This window comes from Lissotriton helveticus, chromosome 12, assembly GCF_964261635.1.
Source record: "Lissotriton helveticus chromosome 12, aLisHel1.1, whole genome shotgun sequence".
Classification (NCBI taxonomy): domain Eukaryota; kingdom Metazoa; phylum Chordata; class Amphibia; order Caudata; family Salamandridae; genus Lissotriton; species Lissotriton helveticus.
Genome location: NC_136073.1, coordinates 73,795,064 through 73,821,150, shown reverse-complemented (window position 1 = coordinate 73,821,150; position 26,087 = coordinate 73,795,064). Strand labels below are relative to the sequence as shown.

The 26,087-nt window shown below is 46.9% G+C and overlaps 1 protein-coding gene across 2 annotated transcripts in view; it reads left to right on the top strand.

Moving 5' to 3' along the window:
* The window catches only part of DNAH2 (dynein axonemal heavy chain 2), a 3,497,426-nt gene that overhangs the window by 783,066 nt on the left and 2,688,273 nt on the right, over positions 1–26,087 (top strand). For both annotated transcript variants that reach the window (XM_078670326.1, XM_078670327.1), the window contains one exon: positions 23,105–23,297. In XM_078670326.1, the coding sequence (XP_078526452.1) occupies positions 23,105–23,297 (193 nt within the window). The remainder of the gene's footprint in view (positions 1–23,104; positions 23,298–26,087) is intronic.

Below are 26,087 nucleotides of genomic sequence, written 5' to 3'. Positions count from 1 at the left end.
GAGGGATGGCAAGCATACTTCAAGACCTGCACGTCAGCTGGAGGAGACGGAAGCCTCATCAACATTTTCACATCAATCTGCTTGAGCTTAAGGCAGTACATCTGGCCTTGCAGGTTTTCCTCCCCAAGATAAAGAACTCACAGGTTCTCATACGAACGAAAAATACAACAACGATGCACTACATAAACAAGGGGGTAGAAGATAATTTCTCCTCTCGAGAGAGAGTCATAAGACATCTGCAAGTGGGCCATCTGAAACATACTGCATCTATGAGCAGATCATATCCCAGGAAAGCAAAACGAGATAGCAGACACTCCCAGCAGTCATCTTGCTGCGAGTGGGAACTGGATCAGGAAAGAGTCAACCACATATTCGAGCAGTGGGGAAACCCCAATCTCGACCTTTTTGCAAACCCTCAGAACATCAAATGCTGATTCTTTGCAAGCTGGCATCACCATCTGGGATCATGGGGAAATGCATTTTCGATGGCATGGTCTGGAATCCTGCCTAACGCCTTTCCGCCTATCCCCCTAATTCCAAAGGTTCTCATGTAGATGAAAATCGAACCTTGCAGAATGATACTGAAGCCCCAATGTGGCCTAACCAACATTGGTTTACAGAACTCTCCCTGCTGTTAGAGAAACCTCACATCCAGTTGAATATCTCACCTTATGTTTGGAGGATGAGCAAGAGCCAAGTCTTGCACCGAATCCCAAGTCTCTTCACTTATCAGCCTGGCTCCTGAGCACAATGAATTTGCCCATCTGAGCATTCCTCCTGAATGTAGGGAGATACCTTCCAGGGCCAGAGTAGACAGTACTAACAAAACATATTCTCACTGGGGGAAGAGATTTTGGGCCATATGTATCAAGCCAAATTGCATTCGCAAACGCTGAAATTCGCAGAATTTCGGCGTTTGCGAATGCAATTTGGCCAAATGGTATGTATTAAGCAAATCTGCCTGCAAAATAAGGAATCGCAAAATTTGCGATATCTTATTTTGCGATTGCATTTAAGGAATCGCAAATTTTGCAATTCCTTAGATGCAATGTAAGAAGCAAAAAAAAAAAATATGCAAATTGGCCTTAAGGAATCGCAAATTACCACCAACTTCAAGTTGGTGGTAATTTGCGAATTCCTTGAAAAATTCACTTTTTTGCATTTTTCTAAGTGCAATGTGAAGCACATACATGCCCTTAGGGCATGTATGTGCGCCACATGTGCACCCATGCTAATTTCAGGGGTGCAACAGGGTGTCCTTTGGACACCCCTGCACCCTTGAAATTATTCTCAATTTGTGATTCTCAAATTGCGAATCGCAAATTGAGAATAACTTCCCATTGATTCCTATGGGCCTCCTGGCCCATAGAAATGAATGGGAAAGTATTCCTTAATTGCGATTCGCAATTTGCTAATCGCAATTAAGGAATACTAAGAAATCGCAAGAAAATTGCGATTTTGTACATACATCCCTATTTGCGCTTCTCAAATAGCGTTTTCTAAAAAATCGCTATTTGGGAAACTGAAATCCGGTTGTTGATACATATGGCCCTTTGTTTATGGTGTCAACAGGAGTGGATACATTCCCTGTCTTCCTCACTTGAACAGATATTACCATACCTATTGCAATAGGCACTGTCAGGTTTTGCTCATGTATCCATCAGAGTTCACCTGGTGGCCATTTCTCGATTCAGATGATCACCCAGGTCACCCTCATTTTGGTCCTTCGGTATAATCAGACAGTTCCTTAGGGTCTTGTTTAGGATCTTCTCTCCAGTCAGACCCAACTAATTTGAGCCCATTCATAGACCAAGCTTAAAGTATCTGTCCTGGAAGGTTGCTTTCCTTGTGGCCCTGATGTCTGCCAAATAATTCAGTGAAACCCAAGCCCTCACCATTCAAGAACCTTTCTTACAAAAAATTAGAGAGGGCAGTATAATCCCATGTACAAACCCAAAGTTTAGCCCTAAAGCCCCTTTGGACTTCCACCTCAATGAGCAGCTGATTTTAAAGACCTTCTTTCCAAACCCTTCAACACTTTGGACATCAAGCAATACATCTCTTTCTACATAGACGGGAACAAGAGCTTTCGTAAGTCTAACCAGTTGTTTGTGGCTCACAGCACACCACGGAAAGGGCAACCCCTGGCCAAACAGAGCATAGCTAGATGGATATCTGCTGCAATTCACTTCTGTGACCAAGCAAAAGGAAAACCGTTCCAAACTTCTGTGCATGCTCACACTACAGGGACTATTTCAACTTCAACAGCACTGTTTGCAGTTGTGCCACTCCAGGATATTTGCAGAGTAGCTACAAAGAAGAGTATGCATACCATTATGCAACACTACTGCCTGGATTTGACTCCTGAAGGGTATGTAGCAGTAGGCCAAGTGGTTCTCAGATATCTTTTCCGGTGAAGGTGAGCTACCTCTTTATAGCCCCCAACCTATTACTAGTGACGCACATTGCCCGCAAACGGGTTTTCTTTCTTTGCAGCATGCTGAACAAAAAGTTTAAAGATATGTTAATGGTTATGTCTTTTTTTTATTCCATGTCTTCTTTTATTCTATGTAACACAGTTCAGTGTTCCTCCCTACTGCTTTATACTCGGATTCAAGCATGTGAATTATAAAAGTTGACTGTGACCCTTCATTCATTACAGAGGACGTCAACCTCATCTACAACACCGTTGTTGGCAGTTTTTTCTACACCATTCAATTTTGTCGCTGATGCCCTCCTCAGTCCTATACACCTCGTTGTTGCTATACAGATTCTGAGGTCATGCAGGAGCCTGTTGCGTTTCTGTCAACCTTATAAAACATGATGGGCACCTTTCCCACCTCCCAGCTGCAGGTCCCTCCCCCTTCTCTATTTAATGGCTGCACAGCAGACGTGCACAGCCGGCAAGCCGCTGGCGTGCCAAAGGTGCGCCAAAAGCAAACCCGTCTGCACCCGGCTGCGGCCGGGACTAGCGTCAGAACCCCTGGATCTTCAGGCACTCACCCCTACGACTCAGTCGCCCTCCCCGCTCTCAACCCAGGAAGGAACAAGAACTGCCAGCTGGCCTCACCAAATACCACCCACTGTCAGTTCTCCTGCCGCCACTGCCGCCAGACCTTCTCCTCCAACCATATCCCCCGACCCCCACGGACGCCACAAACCCCAACACCTCCAGCACCCTAAACTGCATACTCCTCAACGTGCGCTCCCTGCACAGACACGCCGTAGAGATATGGAACCTCCTCGACACCCTATCGCCAGACATTGCCTTTTTCACAGAAACCTGGACCAACACCTCCTCCGCCCCGGACACTGCCACCATCATCCCCAACTGATACAAGATCCAGAGGAAGGACCGCCCATCCCGCCCAGGAGAGGGACGAACCATAGCACACAAGAGCTCCTTCCGACTTTCCACCTTGAGCACGAGCGACTCCCTCTCCAACTCAGAACACCTCCACTTCCAGATCCAGACCAGCCCCAGAACCACGCTTCACAGCACCCTCTCTTACAGACCCCCGGGCCTCGCCCTTCTTTCACTACCACCACTGCCAACCTCATCGCACCCTATGCCATCGTGTCCACTGACTACATACTCATTGGAGACCTGACCTTTCACCTCAACAACCGCAGCAACCTTGACTCCACTGACCTCCTGTACAACCTTGCCAACCTCTGACAGAAGCAACTAGTCACCACCCCCACCCACAAGGCTGGATACTTCCGTGACTCCATCTTCGCTGGTGGGACCAACATATACTTCAGCCACACCCGCATCTCCTCTGGAAAGGCACCTCTCCTTCAACACCACCAAGGCACACAAGCCTGCCACCGCCCGCCACAAAGGAATTGGAGCAAGGTCACAGAGGAGCACTTCAACTCCAACCTCATCCATGACCCCCCCCTCCGCCACGACCGGCGCCAATTCTGCAGCCAAGGAACTACACCTTTGGATCACCAGCTGCACAGACAGGCTTGCTCCCCTCCGCCACCCCAACAGACAACGCCCCCTGAAGGCAACCTGGTTCACCATCGACTTCCAAGAAGCCAGACGCTCCTGCAGACGTCTTGAAAAAGGCTGGATAAACAGCAAAACCACTGAGGACCAGAATACCTACAAGTAGGCCATGACCGACTACCACCAACTGAGAAGAGCCACCAAGAGGACCTTCATCAGGGACAAAAATCTCACCAAGGCCACCCACTATAAGGAACTCTTCAAGGTCTTCCAGCAGTTCACCAAACCCCCCAGCAACAAGCTCGGCTCCTACTTCCACCTGAAAAGCAAAGCCCTTTACTACAACTTCAGAAAACAGCCTGCAGAAACAACCCTTCCTTCCAGAAATGACAGCCAGCCCACCATCATCACCTGGACACCGGTCACCACCAAAGATACCTCCACAACCATGAAGAGCACCCACTCAGGAGTTCCCATGGACCCCTGCCTGCCGCACATCTTCCACAGAGCTGCTGCCACCATAGTTCCCGAACTATGCTGCACCATCAATGCCTACTTCGATTTCGTCACCTTCCCCGACGAATGAAAATGGGCAGAGGTCAAGCCCCTCCTCAAGAAACCCACGGCTGATCCGACAGACCTAAAAATCAACCGGCCCATCTCTCTCCTTCCCTACACAGCCAAGGTTACAGAGAAATTCACCAAAGTCCGACAATAAGCTCATCGCCCCCTCCAGCGCCTCCGTCGTGTTCGCCAAGAACAACAGTAAATCATCCGCGTATAATGAGATGTAGTGCGGGCGTCCACCACAAACCAGGCCCGCATACGCTATCCCCGACCTGGCGTAGAACGCCAATGGTTCTATTGCTAGCGCAAACAGCAGGGGTGAGAGTGAGCATCCCTGTCTCGTGCCTCTCTGTACTGGGTATTCTGGTGAAATGACCGGGCCCAGTCGTACCCTAGCCGTAGCGAAGGAGTACAAGACTTTCGTCTAGCGCCTAAATCGCGCGCCCAAACCAAATCGTTCCAGTACCTTATCAAGATATACCCATTCAAGGCTGTCAATGCCTTTTCTATATCTACTGACAACACAGCTGGCGTCGCCTCCTCTCCCAGATCACTGTCCAATACCCTAATAAGGCGGCGAATATTGGACGAGGTGTTCCTAGTTGGTATGAACCCCGCCTGGTCCTCATGAACCAAGGCAGTCATATGGGACATCAATCTCGTAGCTAGGATACGGCTCAGTATCTTATAGTCCACCGTCAGCATAGACAGCGGCCTATAAGAGGTCACATTATCTCCCTCCCTCCCGGGTTTCAACACCACCACTTTGAATGCATTCCATTCCATTCCCCTAGTAGATGTCGATTCCTTATTGGTGGCAAAGTAATGCTCAATACCCTCTTGGATAGTGGTTCTAAAAACTTGGTTTTCCAAAGTGTCTGGGCGCAGACGCCATGTGGGCACTTCTGATCGCATGCGCTGCCATTTAAAGGACACCACCTGCGGGTTATGATCCGATGTAGTCCTAGCTAGGTATTCCGAGTGTGTCGCCAAAGGTGCCAGTGTCTGGGTACATAAAACAGCGTCAATCCTAACGTGCAGTTGGTGGACAGCCGAAAAGAAGGAATAATCCCTATCCTCAGGGTGATGCACTCGCCACACGTCAATCAACCCCCAACTTCTCTGCCATTCCATCCTCTTTCTCGCAATCTTTCGGACCTGTGATTCTGCCAACGGAGGGTGTGACCTATCCAGCGCTACATCCGTAATCGAATTAAAGTCTCCACCTACAATCACTGGGCCTGATAAAAGATGCGCCAGTTTGCCAGATAGGGACTCCAAAAATCGGGGTTGGTCTGTATTTGGTGCATAGACGCTACATAAGACCACCTCCGTATCATACAATCTCCCTGCCACCGCCACATATCTACCCTCAGAATCTATCACAGTATGTGCTACCTGGAACGGGGTCCCAGCCCTCACCCATATTAACACTCCCCTGGAAAACGCAGAATAAGCAGTGCCAAACACCTGACCTCTCCACCTCCTTTGCAGCGCAATACATTCTTGTTTGGTGAGATGGGTCTCCTGCAGCAACGCTATCTGGACTCCCCTTCTTACCAGATACGCATGCACCTTGTGATGCCTCGACATAGTATGTAAGCCGCGAACAATCCACGTGATAAACTTCAAATCAGGTAATGGTCCCATTGTATCCTGCCCAGTTTGTCCCCTCCCCTACATTTTGTTTGCCCACACCAGTGCTGCCAACCCCCAAGCACAAAAAAAACACATTTCCCCAAACTACCCTAACCCTCCCCCCCCAGAACAGGTCCCAATAAGGTCTTATCAGTCCCCATCCAAACTACCCTAACAATTCACACAATACTATCCTGCAGTAGCCACTACAGGCTGCCTTAAAGGCAATGGGGTTGGTGATCCGGCTCCGACAGGTGGCAGCTCCCGCGCCAACCCCCCGCCCTTAACATCCCGCAATAATAAAGCACAGGAGCGAAAGTCACAGCCGACGCCGGAGTTTCTGGTACCACCACACCCAGTCCGCCAGCTGGGAGTTCGGGGCAGAGATAAAGCAGTTAAAGATCATCAGCCAATCTAGGCGTCACCTCTGGACCTTTGGTGCTCTCGCTCTCCGACATCTCTGCACCAGATTGTCTCCCATCCTCCTTGGTATCCGTTTCTTTAGTCGAGTCCTCCCGTTGAGAACCGGTGATCGCTGCCGTAGCCGCCAGGGCCCCCTGTTTATCTGCCTCCATCTGTGCACGCTGCAAAGCCCGTTGTGCTTTGTTTTTCTTGCGGAGGCGCTGCGACTGGCGCATCCGCACCGGCTTGGGTACTCCCCCTTAACCCCCGCCTCTACTGGTCAGTTCCTGCCCTATATCGTTCTAGCCAAGACCAGGCATCCTCAGGTGTCAGGAAAAACTGCGTCGTCCTGTCCAGTATCACTCTCAATTTGGCTGGGAACAGCAACGAATATTGTATTCCTTCCCCCCGAAGTTCCTTCTTAACAGACAGGTATGAGGCCCTACGCCGCTGTATGTCCTGAGTATAGTCCGGGAAGATCGTCACAGCGCTGTTATCCAATTGGAAGGGACCCGTTGAGCGTGCATTTTGGATCAACAGATCCCTGTCTTTATAGTGAAGTACTCTGGCTACCACAGGGCGGGGGGGGGGGGCCCGGTGCAGGCGGTTTGGCCGGGACCCTATGAGCCCTCTCGAGGGTAAAGAAAGGAGAGAGGACCTCCGTGCAACAACAGTACTGAACCAAGTTTCCAGGAATGTGACCATGTCCGTCCCCTCAATATTTTCGGGCATGCCTACGACCCGAACGTTGTTGCGTCGGTTACGACTTTCAGCGTCCTCAGCCTTCTTTTCCAGTGTTTCCAATTTCCTCAGTGCGTCTTCCAACTTGCGTTCCACCGTGACCACCGCTGGTTTGATGTCCTGAAGAAGCGATTCAGTATCTTTGACCCTATCCACCAGCTTTGAGTGATCCGCTCTCAAGAGCCCCAGTCCTGTCGCCACTTGAGTAATGTCCTGATGAAGGGACTCTTTTGTTGCCGTAATGGCATCTAGGATTTGGTCAAGGCGCTTGTTCAATCTCTGTTCCGAGGTTCCATTTGTGACTTCTCCGTCGTCTCCCTGGTCTCCGGCGGGGTCCATTGCTCCGTCTTTCCTGCCTTTGGGTTTCATTTCTTACGGACACGTGACGCCCCTTCACGCCAGCTATGTTCGTCCAGTGCGTCAAACCCGCGCCAGCTTCCCAAATCACAGATCAAGGCCAAGATATGCGCGGTCCACCTGCGAACCACAACGCCAGGGCAACTCCCTGCAGCCTCCGCACTCCTCCCTGCGGGGCAGCGTAACCCACTGCTTCACCCTTCTGGTCTCCCAGGAGTTCCTAGGTGCGCAGTCCCCAGCAGGTCAGCATGGTCATTCCGGTCCCATTAGTACCCTCCCGGGCACAGGCCGCAGGCCGCAGCAATCGCCACTCCGCTCTCGGGGCTTCTCCCTGTGATGGATTCCAGCCCCCTGTGAAAGCGCCCACCGGTCTTCACTGTGCCGCGTCTCCTGTTCGCATCCGGGGCAGCAGGGCAACGCTCCCCAGCTGGTCGCCTAAAGTCCCTCTGTGCTCACCGGTGCAGTCTGCGGACGTGCTCCAAGTATGGCGCCCTCCACTGCCCGCTGCTGCCACCTCCAGGGGTTACCGCAATCGTTCCCTCCTAGAAGTGCCCAACGCAGCTCCCCGTGGCCCCGGCTACCCGGCGCTACGAGCCCGATCCCGCCCCCACCTCTGCAGCGCCAAGATCAGGCCCGCAGCACCGCACTCACCGGTGGCCCTAGGAAAGGACCTGTATCTGCATCACACACCCAGTGTACGGGCTCCACCGCATCCGTCACATCGACCGGCACCCGACCGGTCTCCAAGGTCCGGGAGCTTCGTAGGAGCACTTCGCTGCTGCAGCTCTCACAGTTCCATAGAGCTGACCCCAGCCTCAGGACCTCTCCGGCGTTCCTGCTGGTACCGCCGGCCGCACCGCTGTCTAACTCCCTGGTCACCGCGCACACTCCAGCGAGATCAGGGCCAGGAAGCTCAGGCCGTCACCAGCTCGGGCCCCATTTTAGGAATCGCCGTCTTCTTGGCCGGTCCGATTCCGTGGCAAATCGCCTTCCGCCTCAGCCAGTCAGTCACCTGCACCGATACCTGTGCAGCGCGGCGGGTTGCATGCTGCACACCTCCGTAGTCGTTTCCCCAGCTCCAGCTCTAGCGGACAGCGAGCGATGGGCTTGGGCCAAGTCCTTCAGGCGAGCCCGGCCGCCATCTTGCCGCCGCTCTGCCGATTTCGCCTGTGCCCCAAAAGAGCAGTTTCAGGAGTGTCCCGGGACATCAGGTCGCACTCCGGTGGGCAGAAAGGCCTCCCGAGTCACTTCGACGTCCGCTCCCGCCCGTAAAACCGCATCCCAGGCAGTTATCAGGATAATCGGCGGGATCAGGCATGGAGCTAGCTGCTCACGCCGCCTCCGCCATCGGCGCCCAAACCACGCCCCATCACCTCCCAATGACATAGCATGTTTCCAGGTGCTGATGGAAACAGGAGCTAAAAAACGTAATATCGCAGTTACTTTGGTAGACCAACAATGCTACCTAAATTACTTCAAAGAGCAGCCGCACAAAGCAATTAGATCCATACATAGACTGGACTTTGTTTGGTCAGAAGGCAACAGTTTCAGCAATAGTGCCTCATTTAGAAAGAAGTACAATGCCCTAGACTGGACCCCAGCCTTCCTTATGTTCCATTCCAAACCCCACTTTTTGTTCATCTCTGCAGTGCATCGCAGAGCAAAAAACGTGATAGGGACTGCATGCGCATAGATAATTTGGGCCATCAAATTGGTTCCATGGGGGCAACATAAGTCAATGCTACAAATGCATTGGCAATTTTGAACCGTTATGATCTCCAAATGTGGCATTGACATCTCTCCAGTAATCCGCCTCATACCAGAGTGTAAGAGGTTAAGAAGGAGCCTGCCAAAGTCATCATCAAAAAGGGTGTAACAACATCAGAAACAATTGTGGATAAAGCAGTGGACGTTTCAAACACAGTCTTTCGCCGGCTGTCCAGAGCATGGGATGGTTTCATTCAAGGGCCTCTTCAAGATCCTTTGTATTAATTATGTGCCAAGGTCGAAACTTAGCAGGAGGCAGCCTATTTGAAGGAGGCATATTTCTCTATTTGCGAGGGAGTTTGAAGGAAATAGCTTTATGGTCCGTCCATGTTAAAGGCAGTATTTTATCTACTGTAATGTTAGAATTATTTATAAAAATACCATCCTGAGTGTGGCCGGCCTGAGATGATCTGAGTCAATCCAAATCCTGCCATGTTATCCAGTAAAGTTGATGTATCTGCGTAATTTCGGATTCAAGGTGAAAGTTAAAGCCACCAAGTGTCATCAAGGTGGGGAAATCTAAACATGATTCCATAAAAGTCTGCAGTGATTGTATAAACACGGATTTCGGCCCTGGCGGCCGGTAGCAAAGTAGACCAGGGAAGGACCAGGTGTTACAGATTTTAATATTACAATTCATAGCCTCTACTTCAAATTGCCCAGTAGGCTCCCAGGTGGCTGAGGAACAGTATATAATTGCTATGCCACCACCCTTTTTACCTTTCCTGTCTACACTGCCCATTTCATAGCCCACCGTGAGCACCGTAATCCAGTCGGGCTCAGATGTTTCATTAGTCCATTTTTCTGTTGGGTAAAACCAAATCCGGGTTTGACGTCTGTATCAGGCATTCAAACTCATATTTATGCTTGATCAGAGATCTAGTATTCAGCAGAATATAGTTTACCGAGTTTACCGAGTTCCCAGCAGAATCGTGGGAGTCGCCTTGGAAAGACTCCGCTGCCTGGAGCTGAAGTGCTACAGGAAGTGGGTGTATGAGGAAGGGGGCCACTCAGGAAGGCTTCTGGCCTGGTTGGTGCTAGTCGAATCCAGTGGAACCCTCATCACGCAAATCCTCACGGATTGTATGCCCCCAGGGCCATCAATGCAGCTTTTCATGACTATTATAAAATCCTTTATGGAAATGGACACAGGGACAATGCCTGGACCCCCCCATTGCCTCCAGTCATGACCTCCAGCTTGAGATCGTATATGACTGCGGTTGGGATCCCTGTCAGCCTCCACCAGGGAGGCAATGGGGATTCCCGTCCCTAAATCCAAAACATCCATCATGGACCCGTCTGGATATTGCCCGCTTTCCATGTTAAACATGGATTTCAAAAATGTTTGCAAAATCTTAGCTTAACCGTTAATCCCACACATGAGAGGTCTTTATGCATGAAGACCAGAATTGGTTTATCACGACACGGTCCACTTCAAGGAACCTTCGTAGGCTATTTCACATTCTCCACCATAGGGAGACTGCTATCTACCCGGATGCCTCGATTATGTTCATTCATCTGGAGAAGGCCTTTGCCTCCTTGGAGTCAAATTTTTAATATGCAACCATGAGACTGATGGAGTTGGGGGATGGCTGGGTTCTCTGGGTGCGCTTATTGTACACTAATCCTACCGCATGGGTGAAGATGGGCGACATGGTTTCTGCGGTGAATGGGGTCTACCGGGGTACCAGGCAGGGGTGCCCCTTGCCTCCCTTGCTGTTTGCTTTGGATATTGAGTACTTCGTGGCTCTTTTTCAGCAGAGGGGAACGACCACAGCCTGGTGATAGACGGTAGGACACATGCCATTTCACTATATGCAGACGATCTGCTGCTCTATCTGAGGGACGGGCAAGACGGCGTGGCCCATGCCATCAGGCTACTGGAAGATTTTTCTAAACTTTCGGGCTTACGGGTTAACAGGTCCAAGACACACCTGTTTCTCATAAAAGTGAACAATGCGCGACCTGCTGAAATACCAGCGGAATTGACGTGGTCACCCCAGTCCTTTCATTATCTGGGTATCCTGGTGTTCCATGACCTAGAGGTCCTCAGGGAGGTCAATTTGGGGCCAGTGTGCCGATCTCCTAAGACCAGCATTCAGTTCTGCACTCTCTGAAACTTCTGGTGATGGCCCGCATCTCCCTATCCATAATGATTATGCTCCCTAGACTCCTGTATTCCTTTGTGAATCTTCCTTTCCTGCTCCCGCGCTCCTGGATTAACAACCTGGACTCCCTGATCCGTTACCTGTTTGGGGATGGTGGGAGAAACAGGTCTCCAGAGAAGGATGGGTTGGGTGCCTCTGATTTCGAACTATGCTATCTGGCTGTCCAACTCCAGTGGCTGGCTCACTGGCTGGATGGCAGAGATGTTGATTTACTGGACCCCTTTGGACGGGTGAGCCACCAGAGCCACCTACTGGCCAAATTCCTTAACTCGAGGACACCTGCACCCACATCGGGGTTTCTAGACAGAATCAGGATAACGTAGGTCTGGGGGTAGAAGTAGTTGGTAGGGTACAAATTTGAAGTTTTGTAAAAATGTCTTGTGGTAAATGTATTGTCTAACTGATAATTGTATTTCAATTGTGTATTGTAAAAAGTGTTTATAGTAGATGTAAAAATGTATGTTTTTGTATGGCAGCGAAAAAACCTCAGACTGTTTTCAGAAATCTTGAAAAAAAAGTGATGTAACTTGTATTACTCAAAAAAAAGGATATACATCACCCAAGGATTAATTACCTTAGGGTGATATTCTGCACAAAATAAAAAAAGAGGCAGAACTAAACAGTGACCGAGTTCCTTATTTCCTATGTATAAAGGTGGCACAGCTGAATCGACTGCGCCAATGCTGCGACATGCACCATTCCTGCTCTCTATTTATATCTTCTTGACGTATTATCCAAATGGCAATAAAAACATGTTTAATATATATATATATATATATATATATATATATATATATATATATATCCACAAAGTGATCCTTTGCACAGCGCGCTCTGGCAGTGGGTGCTTGGCGAGGGAGCCGGATCCTGGCTCCAAAATTCAATTTTACACAAAAATGCACAGCACTCCAAAGTGGAAGTATTGAGTTTGTTTATTTCAACAACCGAACCCAACCCGGTTGGGTTCGGTTGTTGAAATAAACAAACTCAAGACTTCCACTTTGGAGTGCTGTGCATTTTTGTGTAAAAAAAAAATAAAAAAAAATATATATATATATATATATATATATATATATATATATACATATATATATACATATATATATATATATATATACACACACACACACACAGGCAAATTGACTTGAATTGCCTATTTGAGTGTTTAAATCTCATTCACAAAACTTTTAAAAAGAGTAATAGATGAAGCAAGAAAGGACAATGTAGCCCTATAGGCTAATGGTATGTAGATAGGAAAAGAGCGTCTTCACCTTTAAGAGCGCACAGCCCACCAGTATCCCATCATGCCCGGCAGGTGACAGGTGGCAGTTGCTTCAGTTCTTTTTTCCGAATGCTGGTAACAGGATCTTGAAGCTCTGAGCTCGTCCTTTTTGGCTTTTTTGCTCAAAAATGTCTCTCAAAACGTTTCACTCAAAAGATATTATCTGTTCCAGTGTTATTCTGTCTTTTTCTGACAGATAATTGTTTTCCTTTGTCAAATGAAATGCCATCTTTATTTGACAAGTGTCCTGCTTATGTAAGAAAGAAGGCCAAGTCAGACCCTCATGACCTTTGTATCATCTGTCTTCCTGAGAGTAATGTTCCAGACAGATGTCCTCACTGCAGGATCTTTTCCAGGCGGTCCCTGAAAGGGATGATTCCCCTTCACAGGACAGAAGAGTGGCGCAGGCACAACAGGCACAGTCTGATGGTAAGACATCATTAAAGCGAGGAGAAGGGCAGTCCTATACCAGGGATCTCCCTCCTTCATAGGAGGACTCCAGGGGTGAGCGATCCAAAAAGACCACCATCAAAAACAACCTCAAGGACATTGACATTGAGACAAGATACAGTGCCTACATGCTTGCTGTCGATAGCAGGGTCGACGTTGAAGAGGCAACATTCGACATCAAGACATAAAAGTTCAACGTTGTGAAGTCTGTCGAAGTTGACGCATAGTAGAAAATCGACATTGAGAAGTCTGTTGACAGCAGGAAATTTTTGATCTGTAGGAAAAGTGAGAAAATCAAGATGATTACTATCCTCCTCTGATTCTGAATACTTCAAGGCGTATTCGCCATTGTCGCTCATCTTGCTGTTGGATTGTCCTATGCCTCTTCTGCCTCTTCCTCCAGTATCTCTTCCACCTAATTCGCCAGCGCCTCTTGCTTCTGGACTGTCCTATGCCTCCTCCGCCTCTTCCTCCAGCATCTTTTCCACCTGCTTCGCTGGTGCCTCTTCCACATCACCTGTGGAAGCACCTCTGCTGAAGCCTCTAGTGTAGGAGAGTGGGGTCTGCAATCCTATGGTCACCCCAGATTTTTGCTTTTTGCTTCACTGGTTTACGACTTTCCCTGGCTGTGGGCCTGCTAATCAGACCCACAGCCTAGCTGTTCTCTCTCTAAATTGACAACCATGTACTTTAGTGAATTTACCAATTGGTACTGGGCCACCTTATCAGTCCCTGTACAGTGTACCTTAGGTATCCAGGGCATAGGTGTACCCAGGGCCTACCAGGGGCTGAAGCATGTATTATGCCACCCCTGGCTGGCCATCTAAAACTGACACAACTGGCTGCATGACAGCTGGGGCAAGGTGGTGTAATCACCCTTTGCTATAGATATAGTATACCTATATCTAACCCTAAAATGGACACATATCCTCCTAGCAGTCACTCCTATGGCAGGCCGTATCAATTCTGAAGGCAGAGTGCTTGGAATTATGTGAGATGGTGCTCTAGCATGAGCTGAGCCTGTCTACAGCTTTCGGAACCAAGTCCTTTAGCTGTTTCCATGATAACGAGATACCATATACTCTTAAGTGCATTATCAACCTCGCGGTTAAATGCTAACTCTGGTATAACATTATCAAAACATGTCGAGTAAGGTGTCATACGATTTGGAATACTACCCCCTCGCCAATTCTGGCGACGGGGGTAGCATTCCACCCTTCTAGAGGGACACGACATGTATGTAACTGTGAACCCCGGATAAAGTAAACTCGAGCCTCAGCATCACAAAATTGATGCTGCCACCACAGACACAAGTCTGACCTCCTGCTGCTGGGAGCCCTTCAAGCAAGGGGGGCCTGGACAAAGAGTTTCCTGCCTTGGGAGGTGCTAGCACCACCCCAGACAGGATTTTGTGTATTGAGGTAGGGAGGCCTGAAACGAATAAGACATGCCGGGGGCACACAAGGTGTCCTGTGCATACACCGGTTCAAACCAGTTGCTGGGGCATCCCTGCCCCAGCTCTGGCGCGAAACCAGACAAAGGATAGGGGGTGTAGCCACCCACCTTCCTGGTCCCACCCAGGGGAGGGACCTAGTCAGTAGTGCAGCCCCCTTTAGGAGAATAAAGGTAGGAGCTGGTCCCATTCCAAATTAGATTATCCTGAACAATTCTACAAGAAGAAACTCTGGACTTCGACGTTCTGCTCCACAGAAGACTGAAGTATCTCCCTTGTGGACAAGGAGTGTCCACCCTGCAACTGCAGGCACCATCAAGCGTCCAGCGGCTTCACTTTGTCGTCTTCCCTCGAGGATCCAGACTTCAGAGCCCGACGAGACCCGGATTCCCAGACCTCTCCGACCTCAAGTCACCTCTACAGCAAAGCTGAGACCCGTGGGTGCGACGAGACACGCGGGACCGGCCATCTTGAACGAACCTGCACTTCGCTTCCAGCACGACTCCCGAGGTAAACTCGACCAAGTGCTTTGGGGATTGAGAAGCCCCAGCCCCGAGCAGCCCCTGCACCGAAGATCAGCCCTCCAGCTTCCACGAGATCTGCGTGGGGCCCTTCTGCTTGTTTGCTGCTCAACGCGTTGTCTGGTCACTTGCCGGCTGGCTAGTGGCCTCCTAGACGATGAACCTTTGAATCTTCACTGCTGGTCTGGTTGCTCCAGACTGGCCCTTGCTCCCTAAGAAAGAGGGGCACCCCGGACTCTCCTAGTCCGCACCAGACGTCTTTTCCACTCACCGCGTGGGTTGCCTTTGCCAAGGCCTGTTGACTCCAATCCCGGATCCGACACCGCCAACAGCGAGAGCCAGCGTGCGGCAGCTCGTGCCTCCATCCTGGTCGTCGAAGACACCTCCTGGTCCACGTGGCTGCAGAGTCAAGCGTCCACTCTTCACCTGATCGCGATAACAGCATCTGGTTCCTTCCTGGTTCCACACCGGTCACTGGCTAGTGACTTTGAACACTGTCCCCTCTGCTTTGTAGTTGAGCTTATATAGCGCACAGCTACCCGCAAAGCAGGTGTCCCGGCGCTTGCTTAGGGAACCCTTCCTGATATTCCCCTGTGAGATAGCAGGGTATCCACAAGGTGAAAGTCAGGCATCCCGCCGCGAGGGGCTTTCAGGTCCTCTTCTTCACCAATCCACCCTTGGATCGCACCGGACACCTTCCTCCTGGTCGCCTGCAGCATCTTTTCTTCCAGGCTCCATAGACTTCAACGCAAGAACCCGCCCCACTTTGACACCTATGCACCCGCAGGCCTTGGGTGAGGTAACTAGAGCATTTCGGTGCTCAAGGGTAGTTTAACTGTCCTAGTGTCCAGTTCCACAGTCGTTTTAGTCCTAACTAGTCAGGATTGTCCGTACTTGCCTTTAACTTGAACTGTACTGTCCATAGACGTTGTTACGCATCTTGCGTGTGAGTTCACACTCTGCACACGCGTTCCGTGGGCCTCCTATTACTTAACTAGGGTTAGTGTAGCGTGGTCTCATCGATCCTACAGCCTCTGGACAGCTCCATTCCTTTTATCGGCTTTCACAATCCACTTACTTAGTATATGGTTTGTCGTGCCCCTAGGGCACCATTGTAGTTTTGTGCAACTTGTCGTATTTTTCCTAAGAGATTGTCATGTGCTTAGCTCTCTGACCTCAAAAAGAGTTCAGAGGTGTTGTTATTAATATATATACTGTTTATTTTCATAACAACTTGTGTGGTGTCCTTTCATCTGGTATTCAAGGGGTTATATTGTGGTAAAACAGCTGGCTTCACATGCCAAAAGAGTTCAGCCTAAGACTGCTTTGTCCATGCTACTATTAGGATAGCTGGTCTATAAGGTTGACTTACAACCAATCACCATAAGGGTTGTTTGGACTGATACAAGGTGATCACTAGAACTAGTGAGCATCATATATCAGGCCAACTTCTCACATCTAGCTTCTCCTGAAGGATCAAGATTTCCTCATTCCAGATCTCGTCATCATTCATGATAAGCACATTCAAGACATCACCATCGGTCTCGACACTCCTCTTCATGACAGTCTTCTTGTCACATACATCACCATCATGCGTCTAGGTCAAGTCTAGTCTAGAACACTATCAAGACTCTGTTCACCCTATTGCATTTCTTCCTCCCCAGCACTAGGAGATATTCACCAACACTGGCTTATTCTCCCCAGCCACAGGTCTCTCCAGTGGTGCTTGTGCAAAGGTCATTGAAGTTGAATATCTCAATGCCATCCCCAACTACATCCACATCAGTAATCTTCCAGAAGCTTCACCAGTGGGTGCTATCCAGACCCCTCCAACCACTGGTTCAGTATCTATTGGAACCAGCCATAGAGCTATACCTTACACCAGCTGCAGCCAAATCAGCTCATTTGAGTCTCCAGAAAAAGTATGGGACTCCAGATCAGGACCCCCTGTTTCTTCGTTCAGATCCTCCCCCTGGTTCCGTGGTCATCCTAGCTGCAAAAAAAAGTGCAATATATTATTCCTTCATCTATAGTTGCATCAGACAAACAGAAAAAGAAGCTTGATTCAGTAGGACGGAAGGTATGTTGTAGAGCTGCCACAACCATGAAAGCAGCAAGTGCATTTGCCCTGCTGGGCAGGTATGACAGAGCCTAATGGGACTCCTTGCAGCAGTTTGCAGTCAACCTCCTGAGATATAGATGAGAGGACTTCCTTGAGGTGTTAATTGACGGCATGATGGTCTCCATCCAAGTCATTAGTTTTTCTGCTGATTCTTAACTACTGGATGCCCAAAGATACTGTCATGGGTTAGTCCTTAAAAGGCAAATTTGGCTTTGTCTAATAGCCCTAAAACAAGAATACCAACAGCAAATTCTTAATCTAACTTCTCGGGTAGCACATTATTTGGCAGTCATACCGATGATGAGATGGCTTGGATGATGTCAAAGATGGAGCCCTTGACGGTGGTGGGTCTAATGAAATTTCAAGGAACATCATAGCCACACCTACAAGCATTATGAACGATGCTTCTACCCGCAGAGTTCAAACCCCTCAGTGGTTCCACGGTCATCACCAACAACAGCCGCAAAAACCTTTCCAGCTTCACCAACGTCATCAGCCCAACAGAGGAACGGGACACCTACCTGTCCAAGCAGGGAATCCTCCTGCATGCTACAAAGAATGAGTCTCTGCTTCCCCTTCTTCCATTCCCCACTCCGGTAGGGGGAAGTATAAAACAATATCTGACAGAATGGCAATCCATCACAAAAAAAGGCCTGGGTTCTGAATATTGCACCAAATGGTTATTGCATCAGATTCACCAGTCCTTCACCAAATATCCCACCAAATGCTTCCACACAACTGTATGCAAATACGCCTTGAACCTGTGCCTCATGGAAACTATCCAGCCCAAACTTAATTCTATGAAATGGCAAGAAAAGCTGTGCTTCCATATTTGCTCTATCATGCCAAATCAGGCTTACAGTTCTATTCTAATAAAGTTCATTTTGCGGCACTTGCTGCCTACTGAATATGTCCTTCTCAACCTTCTTTATCAAAATTCCTATTATTAACGATGTCTTAGCGGATTTGAAGGACTTTTTCCCTCCAATACTTTGTCCATCTCTTCCCTTGGAGTTGAACATAGTACTTTCATGCCTCATGCAGATCCCCTTTGAGCCCATTCATAAATACTCATTACCACGCCTTTCATGGAAAGCTGCTCGTTTTTGTAGCTATCACATCAGCACACGTGTTTAGTGAGATTCAGGTGTTATGTTCTTACAAACCATATGCAGTATTCCATAGTAATAAGCTGTTATGAGGACTCATCCAAAATTCTTACCGAAAGTTATTTCGTATTTCCACATTAATCAAACCATTTCTCTGCCTAATTTTTTTTAGCATCCTTCCACTCCAGCTGAAAAGAATCTCCATACTCTAGATGTCAGGCGAATAGTAACATTTTATCTGGACAGAACAAAAGTTACCCGCAAGTCAATTGTTCGTAAACTATGGCTCAGTCTGCATGAGTTTAGGCACCTCTAAACAATCTATATCGCAGTGGATAGTATCTTGCATTCTGTTATGCTACAAGAAGGCGAATAACGTTCTGTCTGATAAATCTAAAGCGAATCCAACTAGAGGGAGAATGGCTAGAGCTGATTTAATGAGAAATATACCCATTGCTGAGATATGTAAAGCAGCTACACGAAGATCTATTCACACTTTTACCAAATACTAGTGTTTGGACTCAGATGCTCAAGCAGATCTTCAAGTAGGAAAGGCCTCCCTAAGAAATCTATACACATAGTCTGGTCTATGGGTCATCTACTTTCCTGTCCACTGCTGTTTGTGGGGATAGACTTAATACTGTTTTCATTGCTTATGACAATCAATGGAGATCCTTTGCAAGAGCAGAAATGGTTTCCTACCTATAATCCTAGTTCTCTCTCAGGGAAATCTCCACCGAAGTCATAAGCAACCTGCCCTCCACCCTGGAGTAATTAATGGAGACTATTGTTAGACACTTTTCTTTCCTAATACTGACAGTGTCTATGTAACAAGTAATGAGGCAACTGCCACCTGCTGAGCATGATGGGATCCTAATGGGCTGTGAGCTCTTAAAGGTACAGACACTATCCTCCTTCCAGGCAGGGTTTAGAAGGAAGATCAGCACCATAGATCATGTCTTTCGTTTAGTTTATTGGTGTGGAAAATTGTGATTATCGAAAAGGGGAGCCTCTACATAGCATTCCTTGATTTGAAGTCCACTTTTGATCTCATCCCCAGGCGCAAGCTGTGGTATGTTCTGAAGGAAATGGGTCTTCCCCCTGAGATCCTGGAGTTGGTTTTCCGCCTCCATGAGGACTGCTACGCGAGGGTCCGTTGGGGAGACCAAGGCCAGTTGACAGATCCAATCAGTGTTGACAGGGCAGTCAGACAGGGTTGTGTGTTGGCCCCCACTTTGGTTTCATTATTTGAAAATGGTGTAGTCCAATATCTATCTGAAGTACAAGCCTACGTTCCTCTGTTGAGGGGTGTCAAAGTGACAACTTTATATTTTCCGGACAACACATTGATAGTGCCCAAAACGCCTAGTGGTCTGCAACTGCTCTTGGATCGCTTTAAGGCTTTTTGCGACCAAAGAGGTCTTGAAGTTAACACCTGGAAAACCAAACTTTTGCTAATGAATATACATAGAACATTCAAAGATTCAAAGGTAAAATGCTGCTGGGGGATCCCTCTTGAGAGAGTGGTCACTTTTTATTATTTCGGGATAACCCTGTCCGAGAAAATGACATGGAAAAATCCTCTTATGAAGGAGAACCTTCAGCAGAGTCAGACCATTGGGGCACTGATTAAGGAGCATAGAACTTCCAAACCAAGCCAATAGCTGCCCCTCTTCAGATTTATGACCACAAGGTAGCGAATTCAGCTCTGTATGGGGCTGGACTCTGGGGATTTGAAAACATGGAAGGCCTGTTAATTACAGAGAATACATTTTTAAGATCTATATGTTCACTTCCTCAGACTACCCCACTTCAACCACTACGGCTAGATATGGGGAGACGCTGAATTGTCGACAAAGCTAGGCTGCGTCCCCTGCTTTTTTGGCTGCGACTGAAACTAACCCCCAAGCTCTCCCATTATGCTGCAGCTCTTGGTGAGGTTTTCAAGCTTGACCACTTCAAAAAGAAAGGGTGGTTCAATTAAGAGAGAACTAGAATTACATGAAAGAAAAAATTCCTTCCTGAATATATCAGCAAACGTGTAAACATTTTCACACGAAACAAAATTGATTATATCAGCCGCCAATGAGTGTAACATTAGGCATCCCATCTGCATGAGGATGGAAATTTTGAGAGGAGTTCCACTTCTATTCTTTTCTCAGTGACAGCTTTACATTTCTGCATTACTATCTTTGGTTACTACCCTCTGGGGGGAAACATCCTTTACAACGCAACTTTTACCACGCAGTGCCTTTACGATGCAACTTTTACAACGCAAACCATTACAACGCATTGCGCTGGGGGGCGCTCTAGGATAGGGAATAGGTTTAATGTACTATCCAACACCTTCCCTACTATCCACGGGGACTGGAGTTGGAATAGTAAATTAAACTATTCACTATCCAGCGCCCCAAAGCTCTATTGCTTTGTAATGGTATGCGTTGTAAAAACCGCGTTGTAAAAGCATGCGATGTAAAAGCATATGTTGTAATGTCCTACATCCCCCTCTATGATAACTGCTGTAGTACACAATGTTTACAAGAGAAACATTGTGAATAATTATGTACAAAATCTTGTTGTTTGTGCGCACCACAGTGTATATTTCAGGATGATAGTGAATGATCACACTTTTGACATTTCTCAGTCTTACAAAGATGCAAAAGATTTTACTCTTGGAAGCTCCCATGTTAGTTCCAGATTAAGTTTTGGACCTGGAGTGTTACTGAATATACTTCATAGTCCCTAAAAACTGCTTAGCCTGTCAGAAATTTCCTATACCTGTCAATTTCTGCTAGTCAACACATTTTACTTGTTGCAGCAAATTCTGAAGACATTAAATCAATGAGACCAAAAAGGAGCTAAACCAATAGCTCAGGTTTGCCCTGGGGTTCAGCATCCTCAGTATAGGTGTATTCCATTGAGCTGCAACTCGACTCCAACATTGTTCACAAAGATGATCCTCTTGTATACTCCTATCTATATGATGTAATGATGTACAGGGTATGCGTCGAATCCTTACCTCAGTGACTGGCAAGTAAAAGGTTAGCCTTTAGTGGAGGCATTCAAGAAGGAAAAGTTAATTGCTTGTAATCTAGTTCTTCTCCTGGGGAATCCTCATCTAAGTCCTAAGCACTGAATTGTCCTGACCTGCAGGATCCCAGAATAATGGAGATGTTTTTACTGAGAGGCTGTGAGTTACATCAAATATACAATGAGAGCAAATCCTAAAGGTAATTCAGATGTGAATCAGAACTTGGAGATGAAAAACATCCCTGTGATTCCAGGATCCCGCATGCAGGCAGGGCAGTTCAATGCACTTATGAGTATTCATAGGGATCCCCTGGGGGAGAATCTACAGCTAATATGAACTTTCCTTATTTTAGGTTTTTCTGTCAACATCAAGATGTCGCGCATGGTTTCATGTCGAAGACTTCAGTTTTTTAGGAGCTTTGCTGGATATTTCTCTGGAAATTACCTGTTCTCCACCACAGAGAACACATGCTGAAACAAATTAATGCCAGGTTCACACTGAGACCGCCAATGGTGTCATTGTGTGTTTGTGAGACTTCTAGGCCTCAACATAATACCATCCATGTGTTTCCACTGCTACTTCTGAAGATGAAATCTTTGCAACAGCAATCAGCTTTTAATTAGAACCAACAATGAGAATCTCAATATAAGAAAAACAATGGAGACTCTTCTAGTGGCTGCAGGAATCAAATCTTCCTTCAGCCATGAGTTTAACAAATTACAATGATACCCAACTCGGCCCAGTACAGGTTAGATGTTCCCTTCTGCAATCTATTAGTTCAATAAACAATTCTCATTGTAAATCCGCTCGAGTCCAAAGCTGTCTTATGGTACTGAAGTCACTTATGTCTCTTCTTCAGTAAGCGGTTATCTGCATTCTCACAGAAAACACAGCTGCTAAATTCAGTCTTAACAAACAGTGAGGGATAGTCTTATGTCAGATGGCTCTCGCTGAAGGACTAGCTACACATCTTCCCACTGGTGTTACATCTGATTAGAAAAAATATGTTTATATTCAGCATCAGTAGCAGTGTGAGCTATGCTTCTCGAAAATGGCAGATGAATCAGTAGATCTTTCCGTCTATCTTCAGCAAATGAGGATTTCCTTAGAAATATCTGTTTGCAACAAAAAACAATCACCCATGTCTTTATTTTACCTTTTGAATGAGGACAAGAGACTATTCTCTATGGAAAGCTTTTTTTCTTTATTAGTTAGGGAAATGCTGCTATGATTTTCCCCCGCTGTGCTGATTCTCTGGACTCTCAAGAATTCCAACAACATGGAATGCACCTCAAAGATGACCTCCTCTAGACTCATATACATGTTAGTAGTTCTGCATGAGATGTGTAAGAATATTGTCTAGACAGGTAGGCTGCACTAAGCATATGATTCTACATAGCATTCAATGCTGGAGAACCACTGTTACCAGTAAGTAATGGTTTCTTATCTAGTATCGTCATTCCTGTGACTAATATTAATCCACCCTCTAGGAGTGTCTAAATAAATACCAATTTCTTCCTTTTTTCATTTGTTATCAGAGCGTGATGAGGACATTAAAAAAGTTCAGGCACAGATCAGTAGTGGCATGTCTGCTAATGCTACTCATCTGCAGACTTATCTAAAAACCTGGGATTCCTACAGGGAGATCTGGGAAATAAATAAAGATTCCTTCATCCGCCGCTACCAGCGTTTAAACCCACCTGTTTCTTCTTTTGATGCAGATATTGCACGGTAAGTATTATGCTCAATTACAAGTTTTATTGTATTTATGTGTCCGGCCCACATAACCCAATAAATAGCATGAACTAAGTATGGACAGGACGTAAACAGAACCCCGATACCTCCAATCCTGTTCTCACCACGTTTTATCAAGGCATCGTCTCACAGCCCATTCCTTCTGTAGCTCTGCTGCAAAAGGGAAGAACTGACTCACACACGGAAGATTTTTAGGTTTTAGGAAGCCCTTCTCTTGATAGAAACCTTAATGACTCTCACTTGGATCTGCCTCCACTTATTTTGGTGTTCTTATGCTCTTCACTGACATTTCATTTGTACAGGCCAGCACGATGGGTGTTTCACATGCTTGGTTACATTTTAAATTCATAATGTCCGTTCTTTGCCTCATTATGCACCATTGGTTTGCAAGCAAGACTCCTCAAGGTACCAGATGAGTCCAAGTCTTTACTACAGTCAAGATCCAGGAATAATTGTGTATTTATATTTTGTGAAGTTAAAAAATATGGGGATCGACTATTCCAGTAGTTTTTAACTAAAATGGTTCTCTCATTCAGGCGTTGATATGTTTTCCAGGGAGTGCAGTTGTGTATTGTTTCAGGTATCTTCAGAACAGCAAGTGTAAGGGTAATCGTGAAGATCTTAAAACTGCCCAAGTCCTGGGAAGTCTGGCACTTCTTGACTTGCCATTGTGATATGCAGCTACCCTGCTGCAATCTGGTCTGGTAAATGTGAGAAGCAGAGACTTTTGAACATTATTCGTATGAATGTGAGTTCAGTGTTTTTTTAAAATGTAAACTTAATTTACATAATTTGAACATCACCTTAGTTGTAAAGTCAGATGTGAGCGAAGAAATCAAAAACTTCATTGTTTGATTTTTTTGATGTTTATTTGAAAAGCGCAATGGTCAAAAAGCCCTATATAAATGTCATTTGATTGAAAAATCAAAGTGAGAAAAGCATATATATTGAAAAATAGAAAGGTGGTTGTGATTTCATACTTTCTCCATATCCTTCTTGGACCTGTAATGTATAATTATCTACTCTTCCCATGGTTGTTAACCCTCTTATGCCACTGTTTGTAAGTTTTGGTTTTTCCCTACCTTTACTTCTACTGCTCTTACTTTTGTTTTAGGATTTAATATCACCAAATCCACTGTTACTTGGACCTGGCTAATTTACTATTTTAACTCCAGTCATAGCCAGTTTGAGTGCTGGTGTTGGTCTATGCTGGACTGTGCAGCAGTAAGCGTGGGCAATTGCTGCATCAGTAACGGTTTTGAAAGGCAGCACTCTCTTTAAAGACTGCCAGTCTGGATGCCATACAGGTCTGTTGCACCGGTAACCTCTGCCTCCTCGTCCTGCTACAGCTCTCTCCAGCACAGCCTTCAACACTAACAGACCGCTGAGAATTAGTTGCCACTCACATCCTGAATAGAGTTCAACAGCGTTGTCCTGCAATGGTTTAAGTCGTTTCTGGAGAAAATAGCCATGCTGGTGCAGAAGAGTTTCTTGAGACCAAAACCCAGCTGTTTCCTGTAATGTCCCCACCGCTGCCTCTTCCACTTGCCATTAGCCCTTGTGGGTTCTGCTAGTTTGCATGGATGTCAGAATCCACGAATATACAATTGACATGCAACTCTATCTGAAAGTCCCTTCTGGCTACAATACATGATTCCAGCAGGGCAGCCTAGCTGCAGGCCAGGGTTTTCCAAGGGCTTCCTCACTGAATCCACCAAGACAAAGTTTGTACTCATTTTTAGTGACTGCAAACAACAACTGATGCAAAACTGGCAGTCTGAGATACATTTTTACAGCTGTACTCCTAGCTAACCTGACCAATTCCCTGTACTTGTCCCTTGACACTAACCACAGATTCATGCTTACTGTGAACACAAGTCGAACACTGTCTGGCATCAATATATCTGCTTTGCAGAGTGAAGCCTTTTCAAATTGAACCAGATATCAGTACCACTATCAAGGCTATGGTCCTTTCCCAGCTTGACAATGGAAATGCTCTGCGGCCCGGCATCACTGAGATCCACCTGACTCAGGTGAAGGGGCTACTCCAGGCAGCAGCATGTCTCGTGAATGCTGTGATCGAGTTCGAAAGGATCACACTGACCTTCACAGACCTGCTCTGGTTCCCTTTAACCACCCTGCCTCACCACGTGCAAGGCATGCTGCATCATCTACGAAGCCGTCAACTCTAGCTCTCCAGACTTGGCAGTGAAGTTTAAGAATTCTGGTGGAGTATGCAGGAGATTTGCCAGATTGAAAATCAGGAAATATGTGATGTAGACATTGAGAAATACTGTTTTCTGCGACACTTAGGATCTGCACTGCCTCCCACTCGATATCCACCAGGCTACATCTCTTCTTTACGTTTACTTTGAGCTGAAACCGATGTCTATAAGCAACAAATCATCACAGGCCACTTCTCACCGAGCCATCTCTCACTATCCGAACCTACCAGTACGATTCACCCCAGCAACCTTTCACCTGCATTGATGCACTATCCCTGCAGCCCTGTGGCCTCTTCTTTCACCCCTCCTCCACTGTGTAAAAGCCCCACTGCGCAAAAGCCCCACTGCGCATTATTCTTCGCTGCTTTGTTGCTAGGTTTGCAATCTGAGCCACATACATAATACTGTACTTACATAAATATACACATACATTTTAAGGTATTGTTGGGGGGTGAAGCCTACCGGTATTTAGTTTTCCATTAAGAAACCTGAATACTAAAAAGACTTTGATTGATTTATATTTAGATAGTTTTGCATATAT